At 36.6% G+C, this 26,311-nt stretch overlaps 1 protein-coding gene across 7 annotated transcripts in view; it reads left to right on the forward strand.

Annotated features, from left to right (window-relative positions):
- LOC148038722 (geranylgeranyl transferase type-2 subunit alpha 1-like) overlaps nucleotides 1-26,311 on the forward strand; it is a 64,228-nt gene that overhangs the window by 22,623 nt on the left and 15,294 nt on the right. The window contains exons 3-7 of one of the 7 annotated variants that reach the window (XM_087674528.1): nucleotides 2,378-2,538; nucleotides 2,615-2,719; nucleotides 2,802-3,272; nucleotides 3,356-3,536; nucleotides 18,539-19,213. In XM_087674528.1, coding sequence (XP_087530654.1) covers nucleotides 2,378-2,538; nucleotides 2,615-2,719; nucleotides 2,802-3,272; nucleotides 3,356-3,536; nucleotides 18,539-18,598 — 978 coding nt within the window. In that variant the 3' untranslated portion in view covers nucleotides 18,599-19,213. The other 6 variants (XM_087674527.1, XM_087674530.1, XM_087674536.1 and 3 more) reach the window with 6 other exon arrangements.

The following is a 26,311-nucleotide window of genomic DNA, read 5'->3' on the forward strand; positions in this document are numbered from 1 at the left end:
GTGAGAAGCTGGATCTGATGCAGATGGTAGTGAGGAGAGAGAAAGACTAAAAACGCAGGCAAGACAGCCTGCAGGAGCTGGGTGACAGCTGGAGGAGAGATAAAACTGCCAAACGCAGGTTGCAGATGATGTGGCAGGAAGTACGACAACAGGATTGTGTAGGAACAGCATTCGCCTGGCTGGGATCAGCTCCAAATTGCGAGAAGAGGGTTGGAAATTAGGCGCCAACTGATATAGACAGCAATGGACAGCTTCGGCTGAGATGTCCTCCGCAAACGGGGTGTGGGCAGTAAGTTGAAACACCTGAAATCTGCAGTAACGAGATTGAGAGCTGAATGGAGGGCAGCATACGTATTTATAGAAAGTTTGGGCCCTCCCAAGTGGGTTTGTGCTTATGGGACACAGAAATTCTCTAGGATCGCGTTTCTTTTAAATAAACTAGGTTTCTTCATTAATTAAGCAAGTTTTGGGGCTGTAGCAGTAGGAGATCTCCTTATAGATGCAACCGGTTATAGGTGTCTTGTTGGCTCTCTTATCTGGCTTATTCACAATCTGTTGAATATTTCTTTTGTGGTGGCTTTGTTGTCGTCTTTCATGAAGACTCCCACTTAGGAGCATCGGGGAGCGGCTTTGCGCATTCTTTGTTATTTATAGGGGTACTCGATCCTACAGGATAATGTATGGGGAGGGGGTTTACTGTTTTTGGTTGGAGTGACTATAATTGGGTATGTAATATGGATTCATGATGCTCCACTATAGGTTATGCCTTCTTCCTTGGATCGGGAGCTATCTCGTGTGGTAGTAAGTAGCCTATTGTGGCCCTTTTTTCTACAAAGATAGAGTATAGCTATGGAGGTGGTTTGGCTTCACCGCATGTTGGCGGAGATTGGCTTTTCCCAGCTTGGACCTACAGAGCTACGTGTGGACAACCAAAATGCTCTAGATTTGGCGAAGAACCCTGTGTTTCATGCTCGTATGAAGCACATTGAGGTTCAATACCACTATGTTCGAGAGTGGATTGTGGATTCTGAGCTAGTGGTGGTCTAGTGTCCTACAATGGACAATGTTGTGGATCTCTTCACGAAGCCTTTGCCCGAGGCTTCTATGCTTCATCACATGAGGTTGGGCCTTTAGACACTCCCAAGATCTAAGAGGGGGTGTTAGCCTACCTATTTTAGTCATGTTAGTCTATCATCTCTTGGTTGTCAGCTCTTGATAGAGTTGGATGGAGACGTAGGAGCTTTGGTAGTTTTAGGTGCATTTCCTTTAGTTGTCAGCTTTCTGTGTATATTTCTAGGTTAGTTTCTGCTTTTCCTAATTTGCCTCCACTTGCTCGACATTGTCCTTGCTAGTCGGGATTTTTCTGTAGCCACGTGACATTTTTTGGCATTTTATTCAGTGCGACCAGCATTAAATGCTGGTCAGCCAGCAGTTATGGCACTTACAAGTGCACGTAGCCAGTTTTTGGCATTCATGGCTATTTATAGCCAGTCCCCCCACTTGGCAGACACTCTCTCTAGTCTTCATTCCTTCATTTGGGGGTGTGCACTTTGACACTTAGATACTTCGTGCTTGGGGTTGCCATCATCATGAGGCTGATCTGGTGCCCTCACTAATGGTGTGGGCTGTGTGCAGGGACTGGTCAGTCCATCCCCTTGGTATCAGCATTCTTCTTCAGTCAGTGTAGTATTCTTCCATCATCTTTTGCTTTGTCTGTGTGTGTGTGTGTGTTTCTCTTCTGTTGTGCACTCTCACAGATCAGGCATGCATTAAGGCCAACCTATAAGCATAATGCAGCCACAGGAGGATATATTGGTTGATTGAACATTGTTTAGGGATGAGCATTGGTTTCTAGAGCATGCAAAGAGGTTTGAAGCTCGGAGAAGAGACCAAAATAGTTGAAGCTCTCCACAAAAATTGTGGAAAGTAAGTTGCCTTTGGAATGGGTATTTCTTTGCAGATGTATCGATAAATCTCTTTCTTCTCAGTTCTGCAATCTTAGTATTTATCCCTCTATGATTGTCATCAACTATAGCACAAAGTTTCAAAAAAAGGCTAAGTCAGATAGATTAGCTGCTGTTTTCAAATGCTATCTTATCATAGGAGTATAATTAGGAAGGCCTCTCACATTGAGGGGTCTTCTTTGTGTATAAGCATGAGTAGAAACAATGGATTTGCCAACACAAAAATGTGATCTTTAAGTTTCTCTTAACAAATTTGTGAGCTTATAAACCTTTGTAGGGTGGATCACAAGTTGTTTGCTCTTGATCATTGTGGTGCTTGTAGTATAAGTGCTAGGCGAAACTTGAAAGTAGTATTTGTGCTGTGTGTGAATGCGGATATTTTTACCAATCAATCTTTTCAAGAGCATGGACAGGCAGAGAGAGCTCTGGCTCGAAATTTCAAATGCTATGGAGCTTGGCATCATCGAAAGTGGATCATAAATCTTGGTGTATCTTCATTGGATCGGGAAGTTCAGCTGCTTGAAAAACTTTTATCTGCAGATTCTCGGAACTTTGTTGCATGGGACTATCGGAGGTATTGCTGCAGCTGATCACATTTTCCTTCAGATTTTTGTGTCCCTTCACTTCTGAAATGATGTCTTGTGTTGCAGGTTTATTGCAACTGTCAAGAAAGTAACAGAAGAAGAGGAACTGAACTATACATTACGAAAGATCAATGAGAATTTTAGCAATTACTCAGCATGGCATAACCGGAGGTATCTTAGATGAACCTGCCAGCTGCACCTGAATTTGTATCATCTCTAATTTTTGAGTCATGATCTGGATTACATAATGCAGTGCACTTTTGTCGAAGCATTTTTCAAGCAGTGTGGTTTCAGGTGACAAGAGACCAGAGATTTTGACAGAAGAGTATAAACTTGTAGAGCAGGCATTTTTTACAGAGCCTGATGATCAAAGTGGCTGGCTCTACCTTATGTGGCTTCTCAGCCAAACTCTGCCTTTGGTTTCAGCCTCTACAGAAGTTGAGGTTTCAAAAGATGGGTCAAGTTGTGACATTAATCAGCCAAACCCTTTCCAGGCTGTTGATGTTGCATGCCACAAAGGCATTATATCAGACACCCCTGCTGTATGGCCTGCTAAAAATTCTGTACAGCTTGTTACACACAAAATAAATTTGCTGGGAGATATGATGAAAAGGTTCACATTGGAAGTGGATGAAAGGTCTGGCACAACAGCTGGGTGGCAGCTTGAGACATTAGAGAACCAGATAAGAACATGTAGAGATCTGCTTGACCTTGAGAACAACAGGTGTGCTCGGCTACATGCATGGTTGTTGATTGTTTCAATGCTGTCATGATTTTGGACTCTCATGCTAATGTGCTGTCTTGCAGCAAGTGGGCAAAGTTAACATTGGCGAGATTGCTTATCGCATATGACACTGTTAGCAGTTCCGTGTGTGGTCAGATGCAGCACATGGACGAAATAAAGCAGCTCTTTAAAGATTTGATAAAAGTGGATCCTACTCATTGGCACTATTATGATGAACAGCTTGGTTTGCTGTTGCTCAATGAGGTAGTCTATCTCCCTCCTTTCTGGTTTTATGTGAGAAGTTAAGAGTGTTATTTAGAAGGGGGGTGTGGTTGGGGAAAATGGTCTTCACCTCAATCTACCCATAAGCTTTTGATGGTGTTAGTGTGTTATTGTTTCCATGATTTCTCACTGTTGAAGATGCCTATTCCTGCTTTCTTTACCTCATCTTGTCTTGGTCGGGGGGAGTTTACTTGTTTTGGTTGTTTTAGAAAGTAATTGTTTGCGATTAAACCTCTAAAGTTGGTCAAGTCAAATCAGGCACTTGAGAGCTGTGCGTGCAGGTTGCAGTTGAGGTTGCCTTCAAGGCTTGTTGCAAATGCATTTGGCTGAATTTCCGAAGTTGATTGAGTTCTTGCAGGTGGTTGTGCACCTGATGCGCTATGCTGAATGCTGTGTCCTATAATCATTAGATAGTAGCAATATTAGCATTTGGGCCCTTGTGCAACCTATGTAACATATCTCCCATCCTTGACTAATCAAGCAAGCTCATCTCTTATTATCCTATAGCATGTAGCACAGTTGATCTGCGCATATGTGATCCTAGGCAAGTGTGGATGAGCCAGGCTTCTATGCTTTAGTTATGATAGATTTGATTAGTTGTGGTTCTTAGAATGTTTTTGGGTTGTGGGACCGTTTAGATTGGTATTTCGTGTGGATACCATTGTTGTGGCTATTGTCAGGGGTTCACGTGTGCATTGGAGTTTGTGGCAGTATGCATTGAGGTGGTAGGTTCTTTATGATTTGTGGATTGACTTAAGAGTGCAGGGTAGCTCCAGGGTTGTCTCTGTACATAGTATGGACTGATTTGTACGGTATGATCCGTATGGTACCGTACCGCACATATTCGTACGATTTAGTACGAAAAAACTGGCATTGTTTGCCCACTCTTCCTCAAGGCTATAACTTTCTTTCTTTCTCATTTCTTTTTTTTTTCTTCTTTCTTCTTTCTCTCTTCCCCAAGTCTTTCTCAAGCTTCTCACACCCTCTTTTTCTCTCAAGCCTCTCTCTCTTTCTCTCTCTCTCTCTCTCTCTCTTTGTATCTCTCTCACAACCTTCTCTCTCAAGTCTACTCTTATTTGTATGATCCTTCATGTATGATATATCCACTCCCATCTATGTACTGTACCATATGTATTCATATGATTTAGTATGAAAGAATTGGCCCTTTTTGGCCACTCTCCCTCAAGCCTACATATTTCTTTCTCTCTCTCTCTCTCTCTCTCTCTCTCTCTCTTGCCTTTGACACCCCCTCTCTCTCTCTAGCCTCTCTCTTTCTCAATTCTCAATCTCCTCTCTCAAGCCTACTCCTATTTGTATGATCCTTCATGTATGATGTATGCACTCTCATCTATGACATATGTACTTGTAACTTGTAGGTAACAACAGTGCACGTTAAGCATGCGGCATGAGGTTTCGGCATGTTACCCTTAAATATTCATCTTATATACTCTCATAGCATTGCTATTTAGACTTTAAACATCTATTCTATTATCTTTAGTCCAAAATAATCAAGTTATTTTTTTTTTGGTACTAATATCGTACCGCACCTTACAAAATCTCAAGGTACCATTTAATACCATATTTTATTGTACCGTACCGTATCGTACCTGACAACTATGAGTAGCTCTTATTAGCTCCATTTGATCCATGAAGATTGAGTCTCTTTGGCTATGGTTTTTTGAGTTATTGCAGTGTTCTAAGGTTTTCTATGTTTAGCAACAAGTTGTTTGTTTGACTACTACATTTTGGAGGTTTGCCTCTGTGATGATGAAGATTTTGTTGCCTTGGCAGCTATTGCATGGAAGAGGGCTCAGCCAGCCCATGTTTGTTCATTGCTTGTGGTGTCTTAGAAAACAACAGTTGTGCTAGGTCAAAATTAGTGAGTTCAATTGTCAATCCATGTCGCTTGGCTTTGTGGATGAGCCATGAGATTAGTGTTGTTTTTTATTCGCTCCTTCTCTGTAGTAGAAATCATAACAATGAAAAAAACTCAAATTTACTCAATACTCGACTCATCTTTGTGTACAAACAATCTCTCTCTCTTTCTCTCTCTCTAATCATTGATACACATAAAATATTGTTCAACTTTACAATATTGTTTGTGTCCCTCCCCAGTAAGGGCTTTGTAGCTATACCATGGGGTTGCTACTAGAAACACCAATATAGGGAGTAGTAGTGACTCTGAGCTCTTCTTGGTTTCCACTATGTGTGATTTTCTGTATCCAATGTGAACCCTTATATGTGCGGCGTCAAGAGGGTTCAATCTTGGGATGTGCCTATGTTATACCACTTCTTTCATTGAATAATACAAGAGTATACCTTGCTCTCACATATTATGTTACCTTTTTGTGCCATGTTAAGTGAGTGAACAAGTGCAGGTGCATCACACTTGGTATCAGAGCAACTCTTGCTCAGAGTGAAGGAGCACTCATGGAAGCAGGAGAGGAGATCCAATGCCCCAAAGAAATCGTACCAAGATGCCCCATGTCGTGATGCCCCACGTCGTGTTGACCCCGACACCAGCTAACATCTGAAGACATGACGCAACACGACCACAATCCGAAGGCGAAATGTGGCTTTCTCGTGTCGATAATACCAAAAGCCAAGGCGCGACTTCCCATGACCACATGGAGGACAACAGAGAGAATGCACCCATCCCAACAATGGAAGAGAGGAAGAAGAGCAGAGGGCAAGAATGGAGAGTAGTTCAAGAGGAGAAGGTAGTCGGACTAGAGAGGCAATTGGAGGGCATTGAAGATATAGAACTCATACAGATGGATGTAAAGACTACATTTTTACATGGTGATTTGCATGAAGACATATATATGCAGCAGCCTAAAGGGTTTGTGGAAAAAGGGAAAGAAAAGATGGTTTGTAAATTCAAAAGGAGCTTGTATGGGCTGAAACAAGCACCAAGAGAATGGTATCATAAGTTTGATACATTCATGGAGTCCCAAGGCTTTCATAGAAATCAAGTGGATCAGTGCTTGTACACCAAGAAGGCAGCAGATGGCAGCCTGATTATCTTGGTTTTGTATGTTGATGACATGTTGATTGCTAGCAGGGATACTCATGTCTTGGATTCACTGAAGCAAAGTCTTCATGGCAGCTTTGACATGAAGGATCTTGGTAATGCAAATCACATTCTTGGTATGCGAATACTTAGAGATAGATCAAAAGGCTTACTCTATCTATCTCAACAGGAGTATATCCCCAAGGTTTTGTAGCGTTTTAATATGGAGGGGGGGGGGGGGGAAACGATTGGGGTTCCATTGCCTCCATATGTGAAACTCAGTGCAGAGGACAGCCCTACATCTGATGATGAGAAGGTTGAAATGGCCAAAATACCATATGCTTTAGCTGTTGGCAGTTTGATGTATGCTATGGTTGTTGCATATCCTGACATTGCCTTTGCGGCGGGAGTGGTTAGTAGATACATGGCGACCCTTGGCAAGAAGCATTGGGATGCAGTGAAATGTATTATGAGATATCTGAAAGGCACAAAGGAGTTGTGCATCTGCTTTGGAAAGTAGAAGGCATTTGTTGTTGGCTTTACAGATGCAGACTATGTTGGTCATGCAGACTGCAGAAAGTCCACTTCTGGGTATGTGTTTACTTTCACAGGAGGAGCAGTCTCTTGGATCTCCAAGCTACAAAAGTGTGTTGCATTGTCTTCTACAGAGGCAGAGTATGTGGCTGCCACTGAGGCATTCAAGGAGGCTTTATGGCTTTCACGTCTGGTGGGAGAGCTTGGCATCACAGAGTTACCTGTTCTCCATTGTGATGGTGAGAGTGCTATCATGCTAGCACTTAATCTTGTCTTTCATGCAAAGACAAAGGGTGAAGTACCACTTCATTAGAGATGTACTTGAGAGCAAGAGCACTGAGTTTGTCAAAGTGCATACAGATGATAATCCTGTAGACCTTCTCACGAAGGGTCTTCCAGCAGAGCGGTTTGCTCATTACCGATAGATGATGGGAGTTGGATAGATATATGTATTTCAGCTTTGTACATACCTAGACTTAGCTGATTCTTTTCTACTCTTAAGACACATTGCCTTTAGGTGGGAGGTTGTTGGGAATAAAGGCTTTCATGCCTTAAATGTCCTCAGGTGGAAGGACACCCTTAGCACTTGTACTTACACATATATATCTATCTAAAAACCTAAAGGTACACACTCGTCATTATACCTACAAACGCGCTCACTCTCTGCTATTGCTCTCTTTCTCACACTCTATCTCTCCGCATGTAACAACTGACTGTCTCAATCTTCGTGCCTAACGTGTCACTACAGGCTATAAATGGGTATCACTAGGCTCTAAGGTTATTGGTGGCCAAAATCCCATCTTTCAAGTTTTGGTCACTATACCCCATGTGACAAAGGCGATTCAATAATCTTTCTTTGGTAGGCATATATGATATGAACTTGAACCTAGTTTCTAATTTCAACTATATCAATGCTACGATGGCAAGATCGAGTTAAACTTTTAGCTCCTTGAATCTACTTTTCTGAGCTTCTCATACAAACGCTCTAGTATGGTTAAGCTTCTAGCTATAAGTGTGAGTTTTTTGGCTTGTGGCTTGTTCTTGTGAGTTAGAGCTGACTTGATGGGTCATTGTTGGTCTCCTTGTGAGGTGGTTGTGAGTTCAGTTGCCAACTTTTCTTTTCTTAGCTCAAGCGATTTGAGTATGGATGCTCTATATAGTTTTCATAAGTTGCTGCATTTTATAAAATTCATCACTAATCTTACTACTATAATTGGAGCTTTTTGCCCATCTGACCAATTTTGCTTCACCTTTTTGTGCTATGATTTCATCCTTTGTGTGCTTGTCTCCTTGTTAGGATAGTCACATGGATGTAATAAGATCTTTTTTCTCCTTGAGTTTGCAATATCTTCTCATTGCATTTTCTTTTTAGATTCTTTTATTGCTATGCTAATGGCATCTTTCTTGTACTTGTGAAGAGTGTTTTTATTTTTGCCCTTTTTTCTCTCTTCTTCATTTGTCTCTTTTGAGAAGGAGTTGGTATATTCTTCCCTTCATTTATTGTCTTGTCTTTTGCTCTCTTGTTCTCCTTTCATTGATTTTGTGTCTTTTGAGGATGCATTCACTTCAAGTGGTCTTAGATATTCTAATGGGGAGGGGATTTTGGGAGTAAACATTGTTGTATTAGGTGCACTTATGGTTGTGCTAATGACTCTAGTTAGGGTGGTAGCATATACTTACTCTTGCCTTTGCCTTGATGTTTGTGAGTTGTTTACTTGGTTGCTTATGGACTATGGTGTAGGCTATCATGATCGATTCAATCACTCCATCCATGTTTAGGTCATGTAGGTTTTGTTTTACCATTCCTCTTGTCATGATATCCTCCATTCGCCCCTTTGGAATTATATTGGCTTGTGCACTATGTATAATATAAGTAAACATTATGTGGAAGACCTATTTTGCAATTTGCAAATCGTCATTTGGGATGATGTTGAACAACAAGATAGTTGTCGCTATCCTTGTCTTGTGATACTTTTATTAAGTTTCCAGAGCACATGTCATTGATTGTGAGTGTCATAAGGGATGTCCTTCTTTCATTGCCTACTATGAATCCAATTAGTGTAGATTAGGATTTTGGTATGAAATTTCTAATGTAATCCTCCACACATGCCAACAAAGGTATACTTGATGAGGCCACATTGATGTATCAATCCCTTTTTCATATCCTTGCTTTCTGTTACCTTATCTAGGTTGGTTAGGAGGCACAACTTTAGGTATGATGTTGAATTCTTATTGATACTCTATTGTAAATACCAATTTATTTTGTCTTCTGGTATCCTTGATAGGGGTTAAGCCTTAGGTTGGTCCTTGTCCTGTTGTCTAGAAAAATGCAGGATTTTGATATGAGGATTTCCAAGTAAATGGTGATCATATTTTTGCCTTTAATTGATCCCAATAAGTGAGTGTATATATTTTGTTCCCCATTAAAACCATTTGCAGAGCCTTCTAGCTTTACAGTGTGGAAACATTTACATTATCTTGTTTGGTGTGTGCATAACATTTTAAAAGAACGAGGATTGTTGTTTGTACATAATGGTAAGAAAATTGATTTATCCATAAGGTTTTCGGGATTCAACTTTTAAAAAGCCACCAGTGGTATAATTGTGGATTGCATTGTAATTTTGTGAGGAGTTCTAGATTGAACATTTGCATGCTACTAGATAGAGATATGTGAGTGTCAATCAATGATGAGCATCCATTGAACTAGTTATGTGAAGCTCCTTCTCAAACAAAACATTGTCCAAGAGGGGGTGATGTTCAAGCTTTAGTAGATAGACCAAGTTCCTTATGAGAATGAAAGGTCTAAAGAAGATCATACTAGGGTGAGTGGGCCAAATTGGAGTGTCTTGATAGCTTATTGTTCCTCATCCTTTGACATGAGTTGACTTCCATCACAAGCAATCTCAATCCTATGCTCGTACCATTTTCACATGAAATGGATTTGTGAGTCACTTTTTTGCTTAAGCTCTATTATCTCAGCTTGGTCTTGAATTTTTGTGACTACTGCTTGTAGTGCCTTTGCATCTCTTTAGTTGGAAGAACATAAAATAGCATGGGGATGCTTTTTGTTTCCACCATCATCATGATCTTACACTTTCCTAGGAGAAAGGACTTGCCATCACAAGGGTGGAGCTTCATGTTAGTCGTAAGCACAACCAGTGGTGGGCTGATCCACTTGAGTCAAAAACGGTAAGGAAAAGTGTTGAAGTTAGAGCTTTCATCTATAAATATGTCTTCATTGACTTCCTTGGTGGTAGTCAATCTAAACTTGAGGTATATTGGTAGAATAAGATGTTTATTATCAGCATTTAGGCTACTACTTGCCAAAGCTATACCAAGGAAGCTTGAATTTTGGCAAGAAGAATCTGAATCGTTTTAGCATTATGCTTTTGTAGAGAAGATTTTGAGGGTTTTCTCCCATGGCTAGTAGGGCTTTTGGTGGAACCACAAAGATCTAGTTTGACTTTTTTGAGTTGATTCTAGACTATGGTTGGTGCATGACTTGGGGCCTTGATATCTTGAGAATAGAACATGTTTATCATCATCAAGGTGAACAAGATAACATGAAGGACTTGAATGAGTTTGTGGTGTGTGTATGTGGTTCATGATGCTTATATAAAGTCTTCTTAATCATGATTACTATGTTGATTGCATTGGTGTTATCCTTTATTAGTAACTTGTGTTAGTAACATGGGGCGTAATATTTCTTTATCGTGTTGTCATTGAAACTAGATAGAGTCTTAGGCCTTTGAAATTAATTCTCTATTTATGTCCTTTGAATGAGTATAAGAAAACTCTCCTTTGTCAAATATCCTTTATTGTACTTTCTTGTCAAACTAATCCTTGTGCTAGGTCCTTTCAACAATCAAAGCATGTGTTGCTAATAGACGAGTTTAAGTTAGAGAGAGTGTGGTTCACCAAGCAGTTTGTCGAAGCCTTGTTTCCCTCCTATTGTTCTTGTGCTACTATGCACAGCCTAGGGATTATGAACTCTATTGGCATTATGACGTCGGTTCTATAAGTCAACGTAATTGGGGTGTTGCCTATAGTTGTTTTACATACTATTTTGTAAGCTTATCGTACTGCTATGAGTGTTTTATCCCAGTCTAATCAAGAAGGGAAAATTATTTTGTTAGAATATTTATGAATATTTTTTTTTTTGTAAGCTTAGCTTGGTTGTTTACATGTAGATAGGATGGCGTTGATTGTTTATGAATGGCTTCTCATTGCATGTGTTTATGAATGGCTTCTCATTGCATGATCATGTGATTGCATTGGATGTGACTATCTTCATTGGTAGAGTGGTGAGTCCTTCACTTTTTGTGATGACTTTAGCTTTAGCACACTTCCTCCTTTTCTTAGATTTCTTCTTCTCTATTATGGATCCTCTTGTAATAGAAGAGCAAGATATATTGACTCCTATCTTTTTTTTAAGCGCATCTTATCTAGTGTGGAGATATTAACCATTGCCTTGTAAATTATTTTGTCGTGATACCCTTGACAAAAGCCTTTGTGATGGCTTGTTGGCTTTGGGTCTCTCTCTAGTGGGACCCTCTTGAATAGACTTTGGATCTTTGAGATAGAGTCTCATATTCTCTCCCTCTCATTATTCAATATTCATAAGCCATGTAATGAGGTTATCCCTATACTTTTGCAAATCGCATTATGAAGAGGTATTTTAAGGTGAAATATTGTGACTTCTCACTTGTATCCAAATCCATGAATTCACTTTTCACCTAGACAAAGATTGAAAGCTTGTGCCCTTTTTGAGTTAGTAGTGAGGTTGTTTGCTCACACACTTGCTCAAACTACTCTATGAAGTTGTAGGGTCATCTTTTGCTCTATATTTATCTAGCTATTTGGCTATCAAGAGAATCTTGACTTGCTTTTTGGTTTTGGTTGTGACACCCATTGTTGTGAGTAGTGCGTTAGCTATATGCTTTCAAATTAGTAAAACATTTGAGTTGTTGAGAATTTTTATATATAAAAGATTGGGTATATAATCATTCAATGACCTTACTCGACCCATGTTAAGTAGTAGTCTCCTTACATTAGGGGAATATAGATTCCAAAAGGGCCTCATAAGAAACTAATTTCAGAATCTTAAACTTGGATTAGTCCCTCAAGGATGGTCATTATTGCATGCCTTTTTGTCCCCTAGACCTTAGGGCCAATTTTAAGGGAAAATGGGCCTTTAATTAGTGTTCACTAATGATGAGTTTAGTAAATAGGCTAATGGGACATTGCTATGTGTGGTCAAATATATGTTTGAGACAATTCTAGCCAAATGACCTAACCTTGATGATGATGTTGTTCGAGTTACCTTTTTTTTGCTTTAAGCACATTGATATGTTTTTTTGAAAAGTAGGATTCTTAAGTCACCTCATAAGTAAATAAATAAATAAATAAAATCTTAGTTTGAGATAGTTTAAAATTTCTTGTAATTTGTGTCCTTTTTGCATGCATTCGTCTCGTAACTCTCATTTCTTTTCAACTCTATTCTAACATCATTTCTCATTAATACTTGATACTTTTTTTTTCTCATTAATACTTGAGACTTTTAACTTTTTCTTGGCAACTATTTAACTCTATACAAGCATGTAATGCTACAATGCAAGAGATAATGATATCTAGTATCAAATAACCTACAAGCTTCACCATTGGATAACAAAACTTTTCTTGTGTAAAGTTCACAAGTTTAAATAGAAAAGAAAAAATGTGAGATTTCACTACAAAGTATGAATTTTGGAATTCAAGTTTTGTAGAATTAAAAATGACATGCAAACATTCAACACATGTAATTTACAAAGGATCTTCACTTGGTGCCTTATACGCGGTAATATTTTTGACCTTATTGTAAGGTAACAAAATTTATATTTCAAGAAATATTGTTTTAGTATATGACTCTTTTCTTGTCAGTATCTCAGAAATTTGTCATGGCTTATTATAGGAAACCATATAGCTTTATATGGATATACATAAGTCAAAATACAATATGGAATGATGTATACAATCCAACAACCTACAAGATCCACAATGGGACAAGAATAATCTCCTCTTACAAACATCCTCATAAGATCAATAAACAGAATAAAGATAATGCAACTTTCACAAGAAAGGATGGATTCTTAGCTTTATATTACATGATGAAAACATATATGTAAAAAGTTAACAGATATATTCTATAAAAGATTTTTTATCTAGTATATTTGATTCATAGTAATTTTCATCTTATTGTAAGATAATAATTGTGTTGGATCTTGTAAGGTAATAATTGCATCACTTATTTGTATTATTATTAGTTTAATTTTTTTTACATCTAACTGTATGAACTTTGTGCAGATATAGTCATGCTAACAAGTATGGAGTGGCAAACATTGAAGTCATTTACAAGTATATTAAGCATCATGCATGTAGAAATTAGCTATGTTATTTACCATGGCTATCATTTATTCATCTTTTTAAAAAAGAATTGATTTTTTACTCTATAATACGTATTTTTTCAACAAAGGCACAATGTATGGAAGATTGAAAGAACTTTTTATACTCAATCTTAGTTCACTTTAAAATTGGGATATGCTCGACAATAGACATATCCAAGCTTTCAACCCATGAAGATTTAATAAAAGGTACTTTATTAATGCCATAAGAGTCATAAATGATAGCATGGATGATAAAAATAATGAAAATAAAATTCCAACAACTAGATATATTACTTATAATCATCATATTCATTATAAGTATAACTTTACTTTTAGAAAACCTTTGTTATTATTCTCCATTCTTGTCCAAATGGTGAGAAACTTGGAGTACAACGTTATTTTTTAATCCCTTTCTAAATGGGACTTCTTTTGTGTAGTATACACTCCTTTTGAAACCTATTTAAAATTTTATTGAGATCTCCTTGAAAAAAGTTATTAACCACATTTACGTGAATTAGAGATATGCAATACCTTGAAGGGAGCTTCATGGACAACCAAGATTAGGCTATCCAAAGAATTAAACTTATTTATTAATAAATTTTATTTTTGTGTGTGTGTGTGATATTTAATTAAAAACTTTAATCCTCATGATAAGGTTTTAATATTGAAAGATGTCACAAGTGTAATAAATTTTGTTTGAGAAAGCTTTGAAACTTTTGTAACTATCATTTATATTTTGGTTCTTTGAGAGTTCATGCACTACATGAACTCTTATCTCCTCTTTAATATTTGGATCTTCTAGAGTCTACATGACCAAATAATATAGTTATAGTTATGTTTTTTCTCTTTGATACTTGCATTTGTACATAAATGAGAAAAACATCTATACATAGGATAGATTAGCAAAAATTAGGCTTGAAACTAACATGAAATTTACAATATGTTAAGATGTAAAATAACATTTTAGAAAATATTTGGGATATTTAAAGGCCTTCCATTGTATATTGATGTAATTGTTAATGTTATATACGAGATCAAATAAAACAATCTTAGGTAGCAAATATGATAAATATATAGTACATATATAAAATCTTAGCATCACATGTCCATTAGATATATTAATATCGAATCTTAACAATAAGTAGTACTTACAATGAAACCTCCAATATATGGATTTCAACTATAAAATATTTATGCCAAATATTACTACTAATTGTTAAACATGATGGCATACTATATATTGCAAGGTATATTGAAGATTTTGTTAATATTGTTAAAGCACTAGATTTGTTCTAACTTAATAAATGAAGAAAAAAACTTCACTTGGAAAATTTTCTTTATTGATAGTTTTTTTATTCAATATAATTATAATTTATGTTAGGATTATATGAGGTTTTTGTATCAACTTTAATTTTCTTTATATACAAATGACACTAATTAGTTTGGAGAAAAGGATAATTGTTTGAGATAATATTATAATATATTAGAAATATAATAACACTAATTACTTAAAGAAAAAGATAATATTATGAGCCAAAATTTGAGATGCAAGGTAGACACTAGTAGAAGTAAAATAGTATCATGAGCCAAAACTTGAGATACAAGGTAGACACTAGTAAAAATAAGATTATTCTTAATCCATATTTTTTGGGTGAAAGTTTGATAATTTTGAGGTCATAGATGAGCTTAAAGAGTAATTTTGGCCATTTTTAGTATAAATATGATCTCATTTTGAGCTTTAGAATGAAAGTTACGACCCTTTTTGTGACACAATTGGACTCTTATCATATGGTGTGCAGAAGACTAATTTGACATGACTCCATTTCTAGCTCTAGAATAATCCCATTCCACAATACAAACATGATCCCATTTCGAGCTCTGGAATGAAAGTGGTCAGATTGGTCCTATGTGTATTATAGGGTTTAGATAAATTGCATCATAAAAAGGGAAGTAACTTTTGTTCCAAAGCTCAGGATGGGATCATATTTGTACTCAAAGCAATTGGAACATGCCTTTTGAGCTTATTTATGGCCTTAAAGTGGTCAAATATCCAATATTTTTTTCGTGAAGAATTATTTTATTTCCACTAGTGTTTGTCTTGCATCTTAAAGTTTATTACATGAAACTATTTTTTCTCCAAGTTTGGTCGTATTCTTTTATTGTGATAAAGTTCTAGTCTACTACATCCAAGTCTACTACTATATCATCTAAGTCTAGTCTACGATATCATCCAAGCTTGGGTATTTAATGAAGTTCACACACACACACACACACACACACACACACACACACACACACACACACACACACACACACACACACACACACACACACACACACACACATTCTCATTCTTCCCCACTCGGACCCTATGGTGAATAAGGATGGAATCCTGAGTCATCAAAATAGCCTCATGTGTGTTGTAAGGCTGAAGATGTTTTAGTTGTGTTACCACTTTTTGATTAGGAAAAATCTAGCATGAAAAAGTATATAGGACTTATTTGAAAGTTTCCATTGTCTTTACTTATTGAAGTCAAAATTATCTCAAAATTTTTTATGAATTTAGGTGAGATTGGCTAGTTTATGCTTTAAGAAGTATTGAATAGCATGCTTATGAATAAAAAATATGTGTCAAAGAGGTGGAGATTCTTATCATCATGTTACTACCCATAAGAGTAATAGTTTTATACCCAAAAATCTCTAAACCGATATGGTTGTAAGACCTTGAAAACATTCAATTATTTATCTTCTTTCTTGGTGCATTCACTTAAATTTTCTTTACTTGCAAAATATTTCTCTAAGATAAAAAGGACTCCATTGGACCCTATTTGCCCCATCCTAGCCATGCGATATGGTATTTGGTGTAGGAAAAATATGATCCTTCAGTACTTTCAAAAGCCATGCATGATTCTCAACAAACACAAGTGTCTAATACTAAGTACTTATAGGTTGGTCAAGCAATTCTTGGTCTCATTCAATCTAAAAGGTTAAGTGGCGATGACAACAATATGCTAGGATAGATAGTATGCTTTCTAGAGGAATGATAGTCCTGCTACTATCTAATGTTTTGTGTTCCATAATCCTTGTTACTTCCTTATTTAATAAGTATCCACAATTTGATCTTTAGTATCCCTAGAGGGCACCTTAAAAGATGTCGTTGGTTGGAAATAAGTAGTAATCATATTGGTTAGGTAGCTCTCAACATTTCAAAATCTACAGCATGAGTAATCTATGGCGATAGTAACCATATTAGGATAATGAAGAAGACAACAAGGACTTAGAAACATAAAGCATTGTGTAATAACACTCATTCAGCTAGGAAACTAGCTATCCTTTTTTATCATTACTCTCAACAGTGATGCATGTTTATTGGTACTTCTACTTATTGTCCATATTTTGGTCCTTTATAGGCTCTCTACATTCTCTAACCTACCACCTCCATTAATTGCAAGTGGAAACAACACTCTAATATTCATATACATATACGGAATCTTAATTTAGTGATTCAATTGTTTAATTGTTTGTTTCACATTTTACGACTTATTGGATGAGGATCTTTACCATCTCACAATTGGTATTCTCCAATAGTCCACTATGTTGACAATGGTACTCGAAGGAATACTTGTGTTGGATCTTAAGGTTATCTTTATAAGCATTTTTTACTTCAATTTTGCTACATCAACCAAGTCTATTACTATATTATTTGTTGAGTCTCCTATATAATCCAAACCTAGGTATGTGATGAAACTCTCTCTCTCTCTCTCTCTCTCTCTCTCTCTCTCTCTCTCTCTCTCTCTTTTGTACCTAGACTCTACAACATGTAGGGATGGAATCTGAAGTTGTCAAAATCTTTCCACATGCACTATAGAGTCTAGGTTGTTTTGGCCATGTTGTGCTCCTTGTTTGAATTAGTGTAAGTATTCATAGGCTTCAAGCTATGCATGTTACAATATACTTATAGGCTCATTAAATATGCCACTGCAAGAGAATATTTTGTATACACATGACAATAGATATGATTATGAGAGACACTCTCTTGCCTTAGGTAGCACCTATACTCTATGAATTTTCAATCCTCTATATTCCTAACAATATTTAGATGCACTCATTCAAACAATAGAGTAGGGGCCACAACAATGGACTACTTAATGGAGTCACCTTATTGATGTTGGACATATAAGACTTCACTGTATAGGTAGACCTATGGGGTTGGCTTGCAATTACTCAAGTGGTGTTGTACTTGCTCAAAATGCTCACCTAGGTAGTTATGATGTTCTCACTTTCTTTCTCATATTCTCCCCTACCTAGACCCCATAGTGCATAGGGATGACATCTGAGGTCATTTGAAGGGCCATCCACATGTCGTAGGGTTTGAGTTGTTTCATTGGCCATGTTGTCACCCTCCTTTTAGAGTTGTTATGGCCATGACCGTGTTGTGTGTGTGCTATGATTCGTGTGCCGTGATCCTTTAGTCAAAGCATAGCACAAGAGAGAAGATGTAAATCTTGAGAAATTAAAAGATCTCATACCTACTTACATCTACTCTCCAAGATCTTGAATGTCCATAACTCTTCTTCAAGATCTTCTCGTGACTCCCTTTAGAATATGTCTATGACTCTTCTTCTAGATTATGAAAAGCACAATATTTAAAGATTGTTTAGAGTATAATCCCAATTTCTAAAGACTCCCTTTTAAAGTATGTCCATGACTCTTCTTCTAGATCATTAAAGTCATGACTCTTCTTCTAGATCATTAAAGTTAGAAGCACAACCTTTAAAGACTCTTTAGAGTACAATCCCATTTTCTAAAAGTTGCATTTAGAAGAGTCCTTTTAGATATTTTAAATGAGCAAAAGTGTTGGTGTTGATATTTTGGTTTAATAATGCATGAAAATGATGATAAACTATTGTCATATAATTGTTTAAATGATTTTATATTCTTATTGCAATGTTTCTTAAAGGTTTATTTGTCATACTTTTTTCACTATAAATGGAGACCAATCAAGTGAACATTAGGTTCGTGATTTTATAGAGCTTGAAGACATAAACATTAGAGAGGAGATTCTAGCTTATTAAGAAGGTTTAGAAATTGGAGAGGAGACAAGAGCAATGCTTGCAAAGCCTTTAGATCTCGACATTGGGCAAGACATCTATGTTGGAAAAGAAGTCATTGTATGAGATGAGTCCCCACTAAAATTCACAGGGCTCCAAAAATTACTCGAATCTTGACATTGGGGAGGACATCTATGTTGGAGAAGAAGTTAATGTAGGATATGAGTCTCCATCAAGAACTCAAAAGCTCCAAAAATTACTAATTGGTCACTTTTTAATGGTGATGATGGCTTCTTAACTGGTTTTGGTAGCACATCAACCACATTTGGGTAGGACTTTATCCTCGACATTATCTTCCTAAGCTTGATTCAAACATTATGAAGATTTACAATACAAACTATTTTGACAACCCAACAATGCCAATATTTGTTCTCAAAACTTTGTCTAGATATTTAGGATATTCCCATAAACTTGTAAATAGAGACATATGGATTGAAAAGTATTCTACAATTAAGTATTTTGCCTATGCTCCAAGACACAAAGGTTCAAAAAGTGGATACTTCTATTGCTACAACACTTATGCCTTGGTAGCTAGTTCTCAAAAGAATCCCCCATTGCAAGGTTGGAAGAGATAAAAAAACCTCTTGTAGAATAAGAGGAGCACATTCTTGCTTAAAGATAAAGATGGGTAAGTAGAAAGCAATTAGAAGGATAAGAACATTCTAGAAATGAAGTTACAAAGAAGAAAGCAAACTCTTATGGGCGACAAAGAAAGAAAATGTCTATTATTACCAATGTTGTAGCTATCAATGAATAGTAGAGCACAAAAGAGACATGTGCAAGCATTGAGGTTAGTAATATCCCATTAGTAGACTATCTTGATTCACTATTTCCAATTGACATTGAGAATGTCCACTTTTGCACTGTGCATTGCATCATGCACATATTTGACAAGCTTTTGAAGTTGTATATCAATTGTATATACACCATGAAGCCTTCCTCTAGATGTGAAGCGTTTATTAAGAAAATCGAAGAGCTAATTAAATTCATTAGCTGTACATGGAGGCAAAGTTAAGATACAAAAGGAGTGGGATGATGACGAAGAGATTTTTGAGCAATATGATTGGCAAGCCATCAAAGGTAATTTGAAACTATGAAAAGATTTGTGCAAATGCAATACCGATTTGGAAAGAGATCTTAATCTTAAGAATACTTGTGCCAAATTTTTGTATTCTTCCAATAAACTAGTGTGTATAATGCTAAAAGGATCAACAAATTGTTCCACTCAAGTTGAATTCCATAAAGTAGTTGACAATTTTACAAAGTTAATAATTAATGAATTTGGAGAAACCAATATTACCCACTACATGGTAACTTTTTAACTTTTCTACGTATGTGTTCTTTTTAATTTGGATAATTTGACATGCCAAATCTAATTACAATGACCCATACTTTTGTAGCATGTATTATATGCTTATAAATTACATTTCTTGGAGAAGTATGTGTCTTTGGAAATATGGAGTACCCAAGGTATGGAGAAGTCTCAATATTAGGCTCATGGTGCATATTTCAAGAACACTTGCCATGGAGATGGTCACATCAAGACTAGCTACCTTGTAGAAATGTTTAAATGGTTTTACAAATATACCTTCAACTGCTCCATTACATTGGAGAATGCAAAGGCTATTGTGTTGGGTAGATCTATCAGGTAGAGAATTCAAGTACATAACAAAGAAAGGTGGCAAAATGCATTTGTAGCAAGTACACATGTAGCATGGTGTATGACGAGGCCAGCATTCCTCCCTTCCCTCTTCGATCCAAAGTTTTGAAGACCCGCCCTCAATTAGCCTGGGAGATTTTAAAAAGAGCTCGTGAACAAGAAGACTCTTTTGAAAATGATACTAACAACTACAAGGATATGAGAGAGGAGGGAAACACCTCTACTAATAATGAAGGTGGCAATAATGATGGTGAGGGCAACAATATTAGTTAGGGTCACAACAATAGTGGAATTGAAGAGAGAAAGGAAGGGGACAACAATACTAAACAAGCCCAAGAGTGAGATAGATAGTGTGAGGCAAGTGTAATTGTGATTGAGGGACACTTAATGGGTGACAAGGGTCACATGTGACACCTCAATCTACAAGTCAAGAGACCTAGATCACTTCCTTCTTGTACTTGTTCTTGTCAACTAGCCCTCATCATTGCTCTAGAATCAAACCTAAATGAGCAATCCCAACCTCATCCCAAACATGTACATGACAATGAAACATAGCGCGGTCCAACTGACTGAGTCCCAGGATAAAGGCTAAAGAGGATAAATAATTATTACTTGGTAGCACTTAGGGAAATACGCAAGTACCATAAGAGCATAAAGCAGTTGACTAGAAAAGTGCCCTTTGCACATATAGTATAGGTGATCCTTTGGTGTTATGTAGATCAATTTGCATGCAACGACTAGCATCGAAGGCTATCTAAGAAGCTTGAAAAGGCTATCTCATTTACTTTTTTGAGCATGTGTATTTGTGCAAAATTTATGTTAAGCAAGCCACTATCATTTAGAGAGGCATGCAGCTAGTTGGAAGGTTAAGGGGGGAGAAAAATTAGTGATGCTAGGTGTTTAGAGTTTTTATAGTTTCCACTACAGTGGAAGCACCTTTGTATACTTTAGCATGTAATAAAAAAAATCTTTGCTTTTAATTCAATATCAAATATCTCACATTATATTTACTTATGATGGTGTAGTTATTAAATTCAATTTGATATATTAAAGTGCAATGATAATAAAAAAATACTACGGTTAATTAGGACCGTAAGTTGGTTACTAAAGTAGCTCAATGTATTCCCATCCAATCTTAGTAAATGTCTTGGATTTTAAAAATAATTTGCTTTCTCTTCCCCTGCATTGGTCGAAAAATTCAGTGTGTGCATATCTAAGCAATGAGATATGAGCATAATTTTAAAAAAAAGTTAAAAAATAGTTTGAGTACCTAGATAAGATAGTCTTGCTCAAATTGAGAAAAAATGCAAAAAAAGGCCCAAGAAGCCCTAGGCACCCCATGCTTACTATAGCACATGAGTTGCCAAGACGGTAGTCATCTTGGTAATTCACACATTGTAGTGGGCTTAGGGTGATTGGGGCTTCTTAGATCCTTCTTTTTACATTTTTTCTATTTTCAGAGAAAAACTACCTAATCTAACTACTCAAATAAGGCCCACCATGTTGTGTAGAGCACCAAGGCATGGAGCAGTCTCATTATCAAGTTCATGGAGCATATTTCAAGAACACTTGTGATGGAGATGGTTGCGTCAAGAGTAGCTACCTTGTAGAAATATTCAATTGGTTTTATAGATGTACCTTTGACTACTCCATCACATTGGAGAATGCAAAGGCTACCTCATTAGCTAAATATCTTAGATAGGAAATTCAAGTACATAACAAAGAAAGATGGAAAAACACATTTGTAGTGAATACGAATGAGCTCTCTATTTACTTTTATATATTATATACATAGGGCATCTTTTGGGGTGGCACCCTCAATCTTTGTTCTTCTTTTACCCACTAATAATCTTTAGCTAAGCTCTTCATGAGTTGAAATAAGTTAACATTACCCTTGTTATGTGTTAGTCTCTCAACAAGTGTTGGAGGTCCAAAACGTTCACCCAAGTGGACTTCAATATCCTTAGATGGATCTAGTATTGATAGCCCACCATATTCTGAGTGCATCTACAAGGATATGTGTGTAATTCCTAAGGGGTGTGCCTAATTTTATTGTGGACATAGGTGGGTGGGTGTGATTAGGTATATGGCCCACACTTGAGACCCGATTGGTGAGATAATTAGGAGGTAGTGCAGTGGGTTCTAAGATGACAAGTCCATTAAGGAAGCCCAAGATGCCCTCCCTTTTATGTGCCTATGAAGTGGAAAAGGACCAGGGGGTTAGAGATGGAGTTGATCAATTGAGGCCACCAAGAATCTCTAATTTGAGAACCCTTAGGTGGAGTGAAGGTGTATGTTCCTATTCTAAGGTGAATATGTTGCTCTATGTACTTTTAAGAAAAAAATCAAGCTTGCTTCTTCCCAGGTATGCTTTGGGAGATGGTTGTGCCATTAGGCATGTTTATGAGAGGAATGGAAAGCTACAAAGGCTTCCTCTGCAAACTTTTCTCCCTAAGCTCAACTAGATCTACATGATGGACAAAGGTTGCTCCATCTATTCCACACAACCATTTCCCAACTATAAAGGTTTATTTCTCAAGTGGTGATTGACAATGAGGATAGGAAGCATTCTTCTAAGATCTTGTAGATCACAAAGGCAACATGATTGGGTGTCATGTCCAACTTGCAAACTTACAAGTTCCTCAATATAATACTCTAGGTTGTCATCATCAACTTTTGATATAGGCAATTCGAATGGAACTTCAGAGACAAATTGGGTATCTAACTTTAACATCTTGATGAGATATTTGAATGTTTTTGGGTCTAGTTGGGGAGGCAGGATTGTGTTGTTGAGATGAATAATCATTACCATTAGATGGTTTCTCGAGGTGCTTTTGATAGTTCAAGATTTGGATTCATGGGAGCTAGTGATTCTTTATTAGTGGTTTGAGCCATTAGTAGCTCACCCTCCAAAGTACCATGATAGATAGCAAGTGATAAGGCTACTCTGGGAAGTTTGATTGATACCTTTTCTACTACATCAAAGGATTATGGATAGTTAGAATGTGAGATTAGGACTATGTACCCCATCTCCTTGATCTCTCACCTATTTTTACTTATCATCCTAAAATTGAGAATCATATGTTCTCTGGCATAGTTATATACAGCTCTTGGGATAATGTTTTCAAAGTTATGATTGAGACTTGGTTGAGAACAATTGGCATTGTTTGCAATTTGACCTGTAAGCTCTCAATATCATAATCTAAATCTACTATAGAGTTGTAATAGTGTTGATGGCTTTGTGAAAGAGTTATTGTTTGGATAGCCATGAGATTGCTAGTGACCTTTTCTTACTCTCTTATTGGACCTCTTTTATTCAACATCATCACTAAGTCCAAGAGAGTTTTGTAAATAAGGCCATTCCTCTAATTTTGTAGTTGATGGATCTCTTCTCGTAGTGATGTGGATGATTGGGCATCCCTGATGGTACTCTAAGGTCCCTTGAGGACTAGAACAAGTTGTTTCCTTGAGTGCACTACCTCTTAAAGTTTGATTTGTAGCCTAGTACTTTTCTCTAGTTCTTGTGATGAGAATTCTTGAAGTTTTGCACTTGTTATTTCGTTGTAGCTTTCTCTAGTATTATTGCATGCATCAAGGCTCTTAACTTCTAGCCTTGTCTCTTATAAGCCTTGGGCTATCATTTTAATTTTTTGTTACACTCTTTCTTTCTCCGAAAACCTTTGTGCTTGTCTTTCTTTGATTACTTTGTCCTCGTCAGCTATTGCTCTCAAAAGAGGTCCTTATAGAAGGGCATGCACTTATGCATGTGACCACCTTGAGAGCTCATCATTCAACCTCAATCTATATTGCTCCCTTTTTTTTTCTCATGCCATATGTTCACATGTCTTAGTGCTTTTATGTTAGTCCTTTATCATGTTGTAGACTAAATCTTGTGTAGAAGAAGAAGAATATTTGAGCCTATGTGTTAGAGTTATCCCAGAGCTACACAAAGCCTGATTGAAGGCTAAATTGAAGGAATATAGTAAGGAAGAAAGCAAGCAAGCAACATGTAAGAAGCCCTTCTATCTTGTTCAATTTGCTTTGGAATACAGGCATTGTAAGGGGGACTCCGAAGTTTTGCATGTGGAAATACTACATATTTTGAATATGTAAAGTTTCAAGTATTTGCTAGATTATAGACACAAATTGTATTTGCATATAGATAGCAAGTTATAGTTATTTTTGCATAGTCACATTTTGTATAAGATTGCATGCTTGGTTATAGTGCACATGGTATTGGCTTACTATATTGTATTGCTTGTAGATTGTAGTTTTTTAATAAGGTTTCTTGGTTTGCCAAAATGTTTGAAAATTTCAAACAGATTATTGGTGTGAAGTTTCCTAAGATTAATTATTTTGCATGGAAGTTTAGGATGACAAATTTCTTGAAGAAAAAGGTGTTTTGAACTAATAGAAGGAGATAATGCAGTGGTACCCCAAGTTTCTCTTAGAAATGCTACTACAAAACAAGTAAAGGCTAAGAAAGATTGGGAGTAGACATAAAGTAAGGTATTGATTGTCGATGAGTAGTGCAAATAGCTTAAGGGACTATTTGTAGGAATTTGAAATTTCGCCACTACATGGAAGAATAATCTAGTAAGACTATTTGAAGTACAAACAAAGGCCAGAAAGCTAAAATCCAAGTTAGAGTTGAAGAGGGGATCTATGCATAATTGATTATGCATTAAAGATTGATTGTGAAAAATATTGGGTCTATCAATGTAATAATTGGTGATGTTGATGTTGTGCATTTATATCTACATGGCCTTGGAGATGAATATAAGAGCTTTAACTTATATATGATTTTTTAGATTTGATTTCTATGTTAATATTTAGGGAGAAGAATATTGGTTTCTCTTCTTCTCAAAGCAAGAACAAATCTGAGCGGATATTTTACTCTACTAGTAGGGATAAAGATGACACCTAAGGCCAAGATAGTGGTTATGGTCAAAGTTATGATGCACAACACAATCCCAAGAAAGAGAGAGCTAAAGAGGTCAAGCTATAACTTCTAACAAACAATAGGATCAGAGGGAGTGCTATCATTGTGGTGAGAAAGATCACATTTTCAAAAACTATTTTAAAAAGAAGATCGAAATTAGAGATGGCAAAAGAGACGGCAAGCTTTTATTAGTAGAAGTAATAACAAAAGTGAGTAGTTGTTTGCCATGTAGCACTTCATGAATACTACAATTATTGATGATTCATAGACTAAGAATAATATATGGTATGTAGACTCAGGTGCCTCTAACCACATGACTTTTCATCAAGAGAAATTTAGAGAGAGGTGCAATCCAGAGTCTTTGGACTATGTGGAGACAAGAGATGATATAACTCACATATTGAAAATGTTCCTTTGAGTATCTAGGATGGTAAAAGAAAATACTTGATTGACGTGCTACATATACCAAGTATAACTAAGGACATGCTTTTTGTTGATCACATGGTAGAATAGGAATTATAGGTTTGGTTCATATTTGATGGTTGTTATATTGAGGACCTTACAAATGGTTGCAATTTGATTGCAAAGTTAGGTGTATTGGTAGATTTATTACCCATGATGTAAGTCTACTTGAAACAAATGCTGTTATGGCTACAAAAGGTTCAAGTGTTGTGATCGATATTGACATTTGACATAAGGATTAGTTATATAAATGTGTAGCATCTAAAAAATATTGAGTCAAAATAGATTGTGGATAGCTTACCAGATTTTAAGTTGACAAGATGCCTAAAGTATGTGCAGTATGCCAATTTAGAAAGATGGCAAGGGATGTATTTTCACATTAAATTTTTTATATATAAGAAGCCACTTGAATCGATACATTTTGATGTGTGGGGTCCTATACGAGTTTTATATCTCCTCCATTAACAATGATACTAAAAAAGTATGGGTTTATTTAATGCATTAAAAAAGTGAGGTTTTTAGTCACTTTAAAAGCTTTAAAGATTTGGTTAAGAAGGAGATAAGCACTACATATCAAATGAATGAGGTTAGATAGAGAGGGTGCATGCTACTC

The sequence above is a fragment of the Lygodium microphyllum genome, chromosome 3 (assembly GCF_053477565.2).
Source record: "Lygodium microphyllum isolate KBCC chromosome 3, Lygodium_microphyllum_v1.1.10, whole genome shotgun sequence".
NCBI lineage: Eukaryota > Viridiplantae > Streptophyta > Polypodiopsida > Schizaeales > Lygodiaceae > Lygodium > Lygodium microphyllum.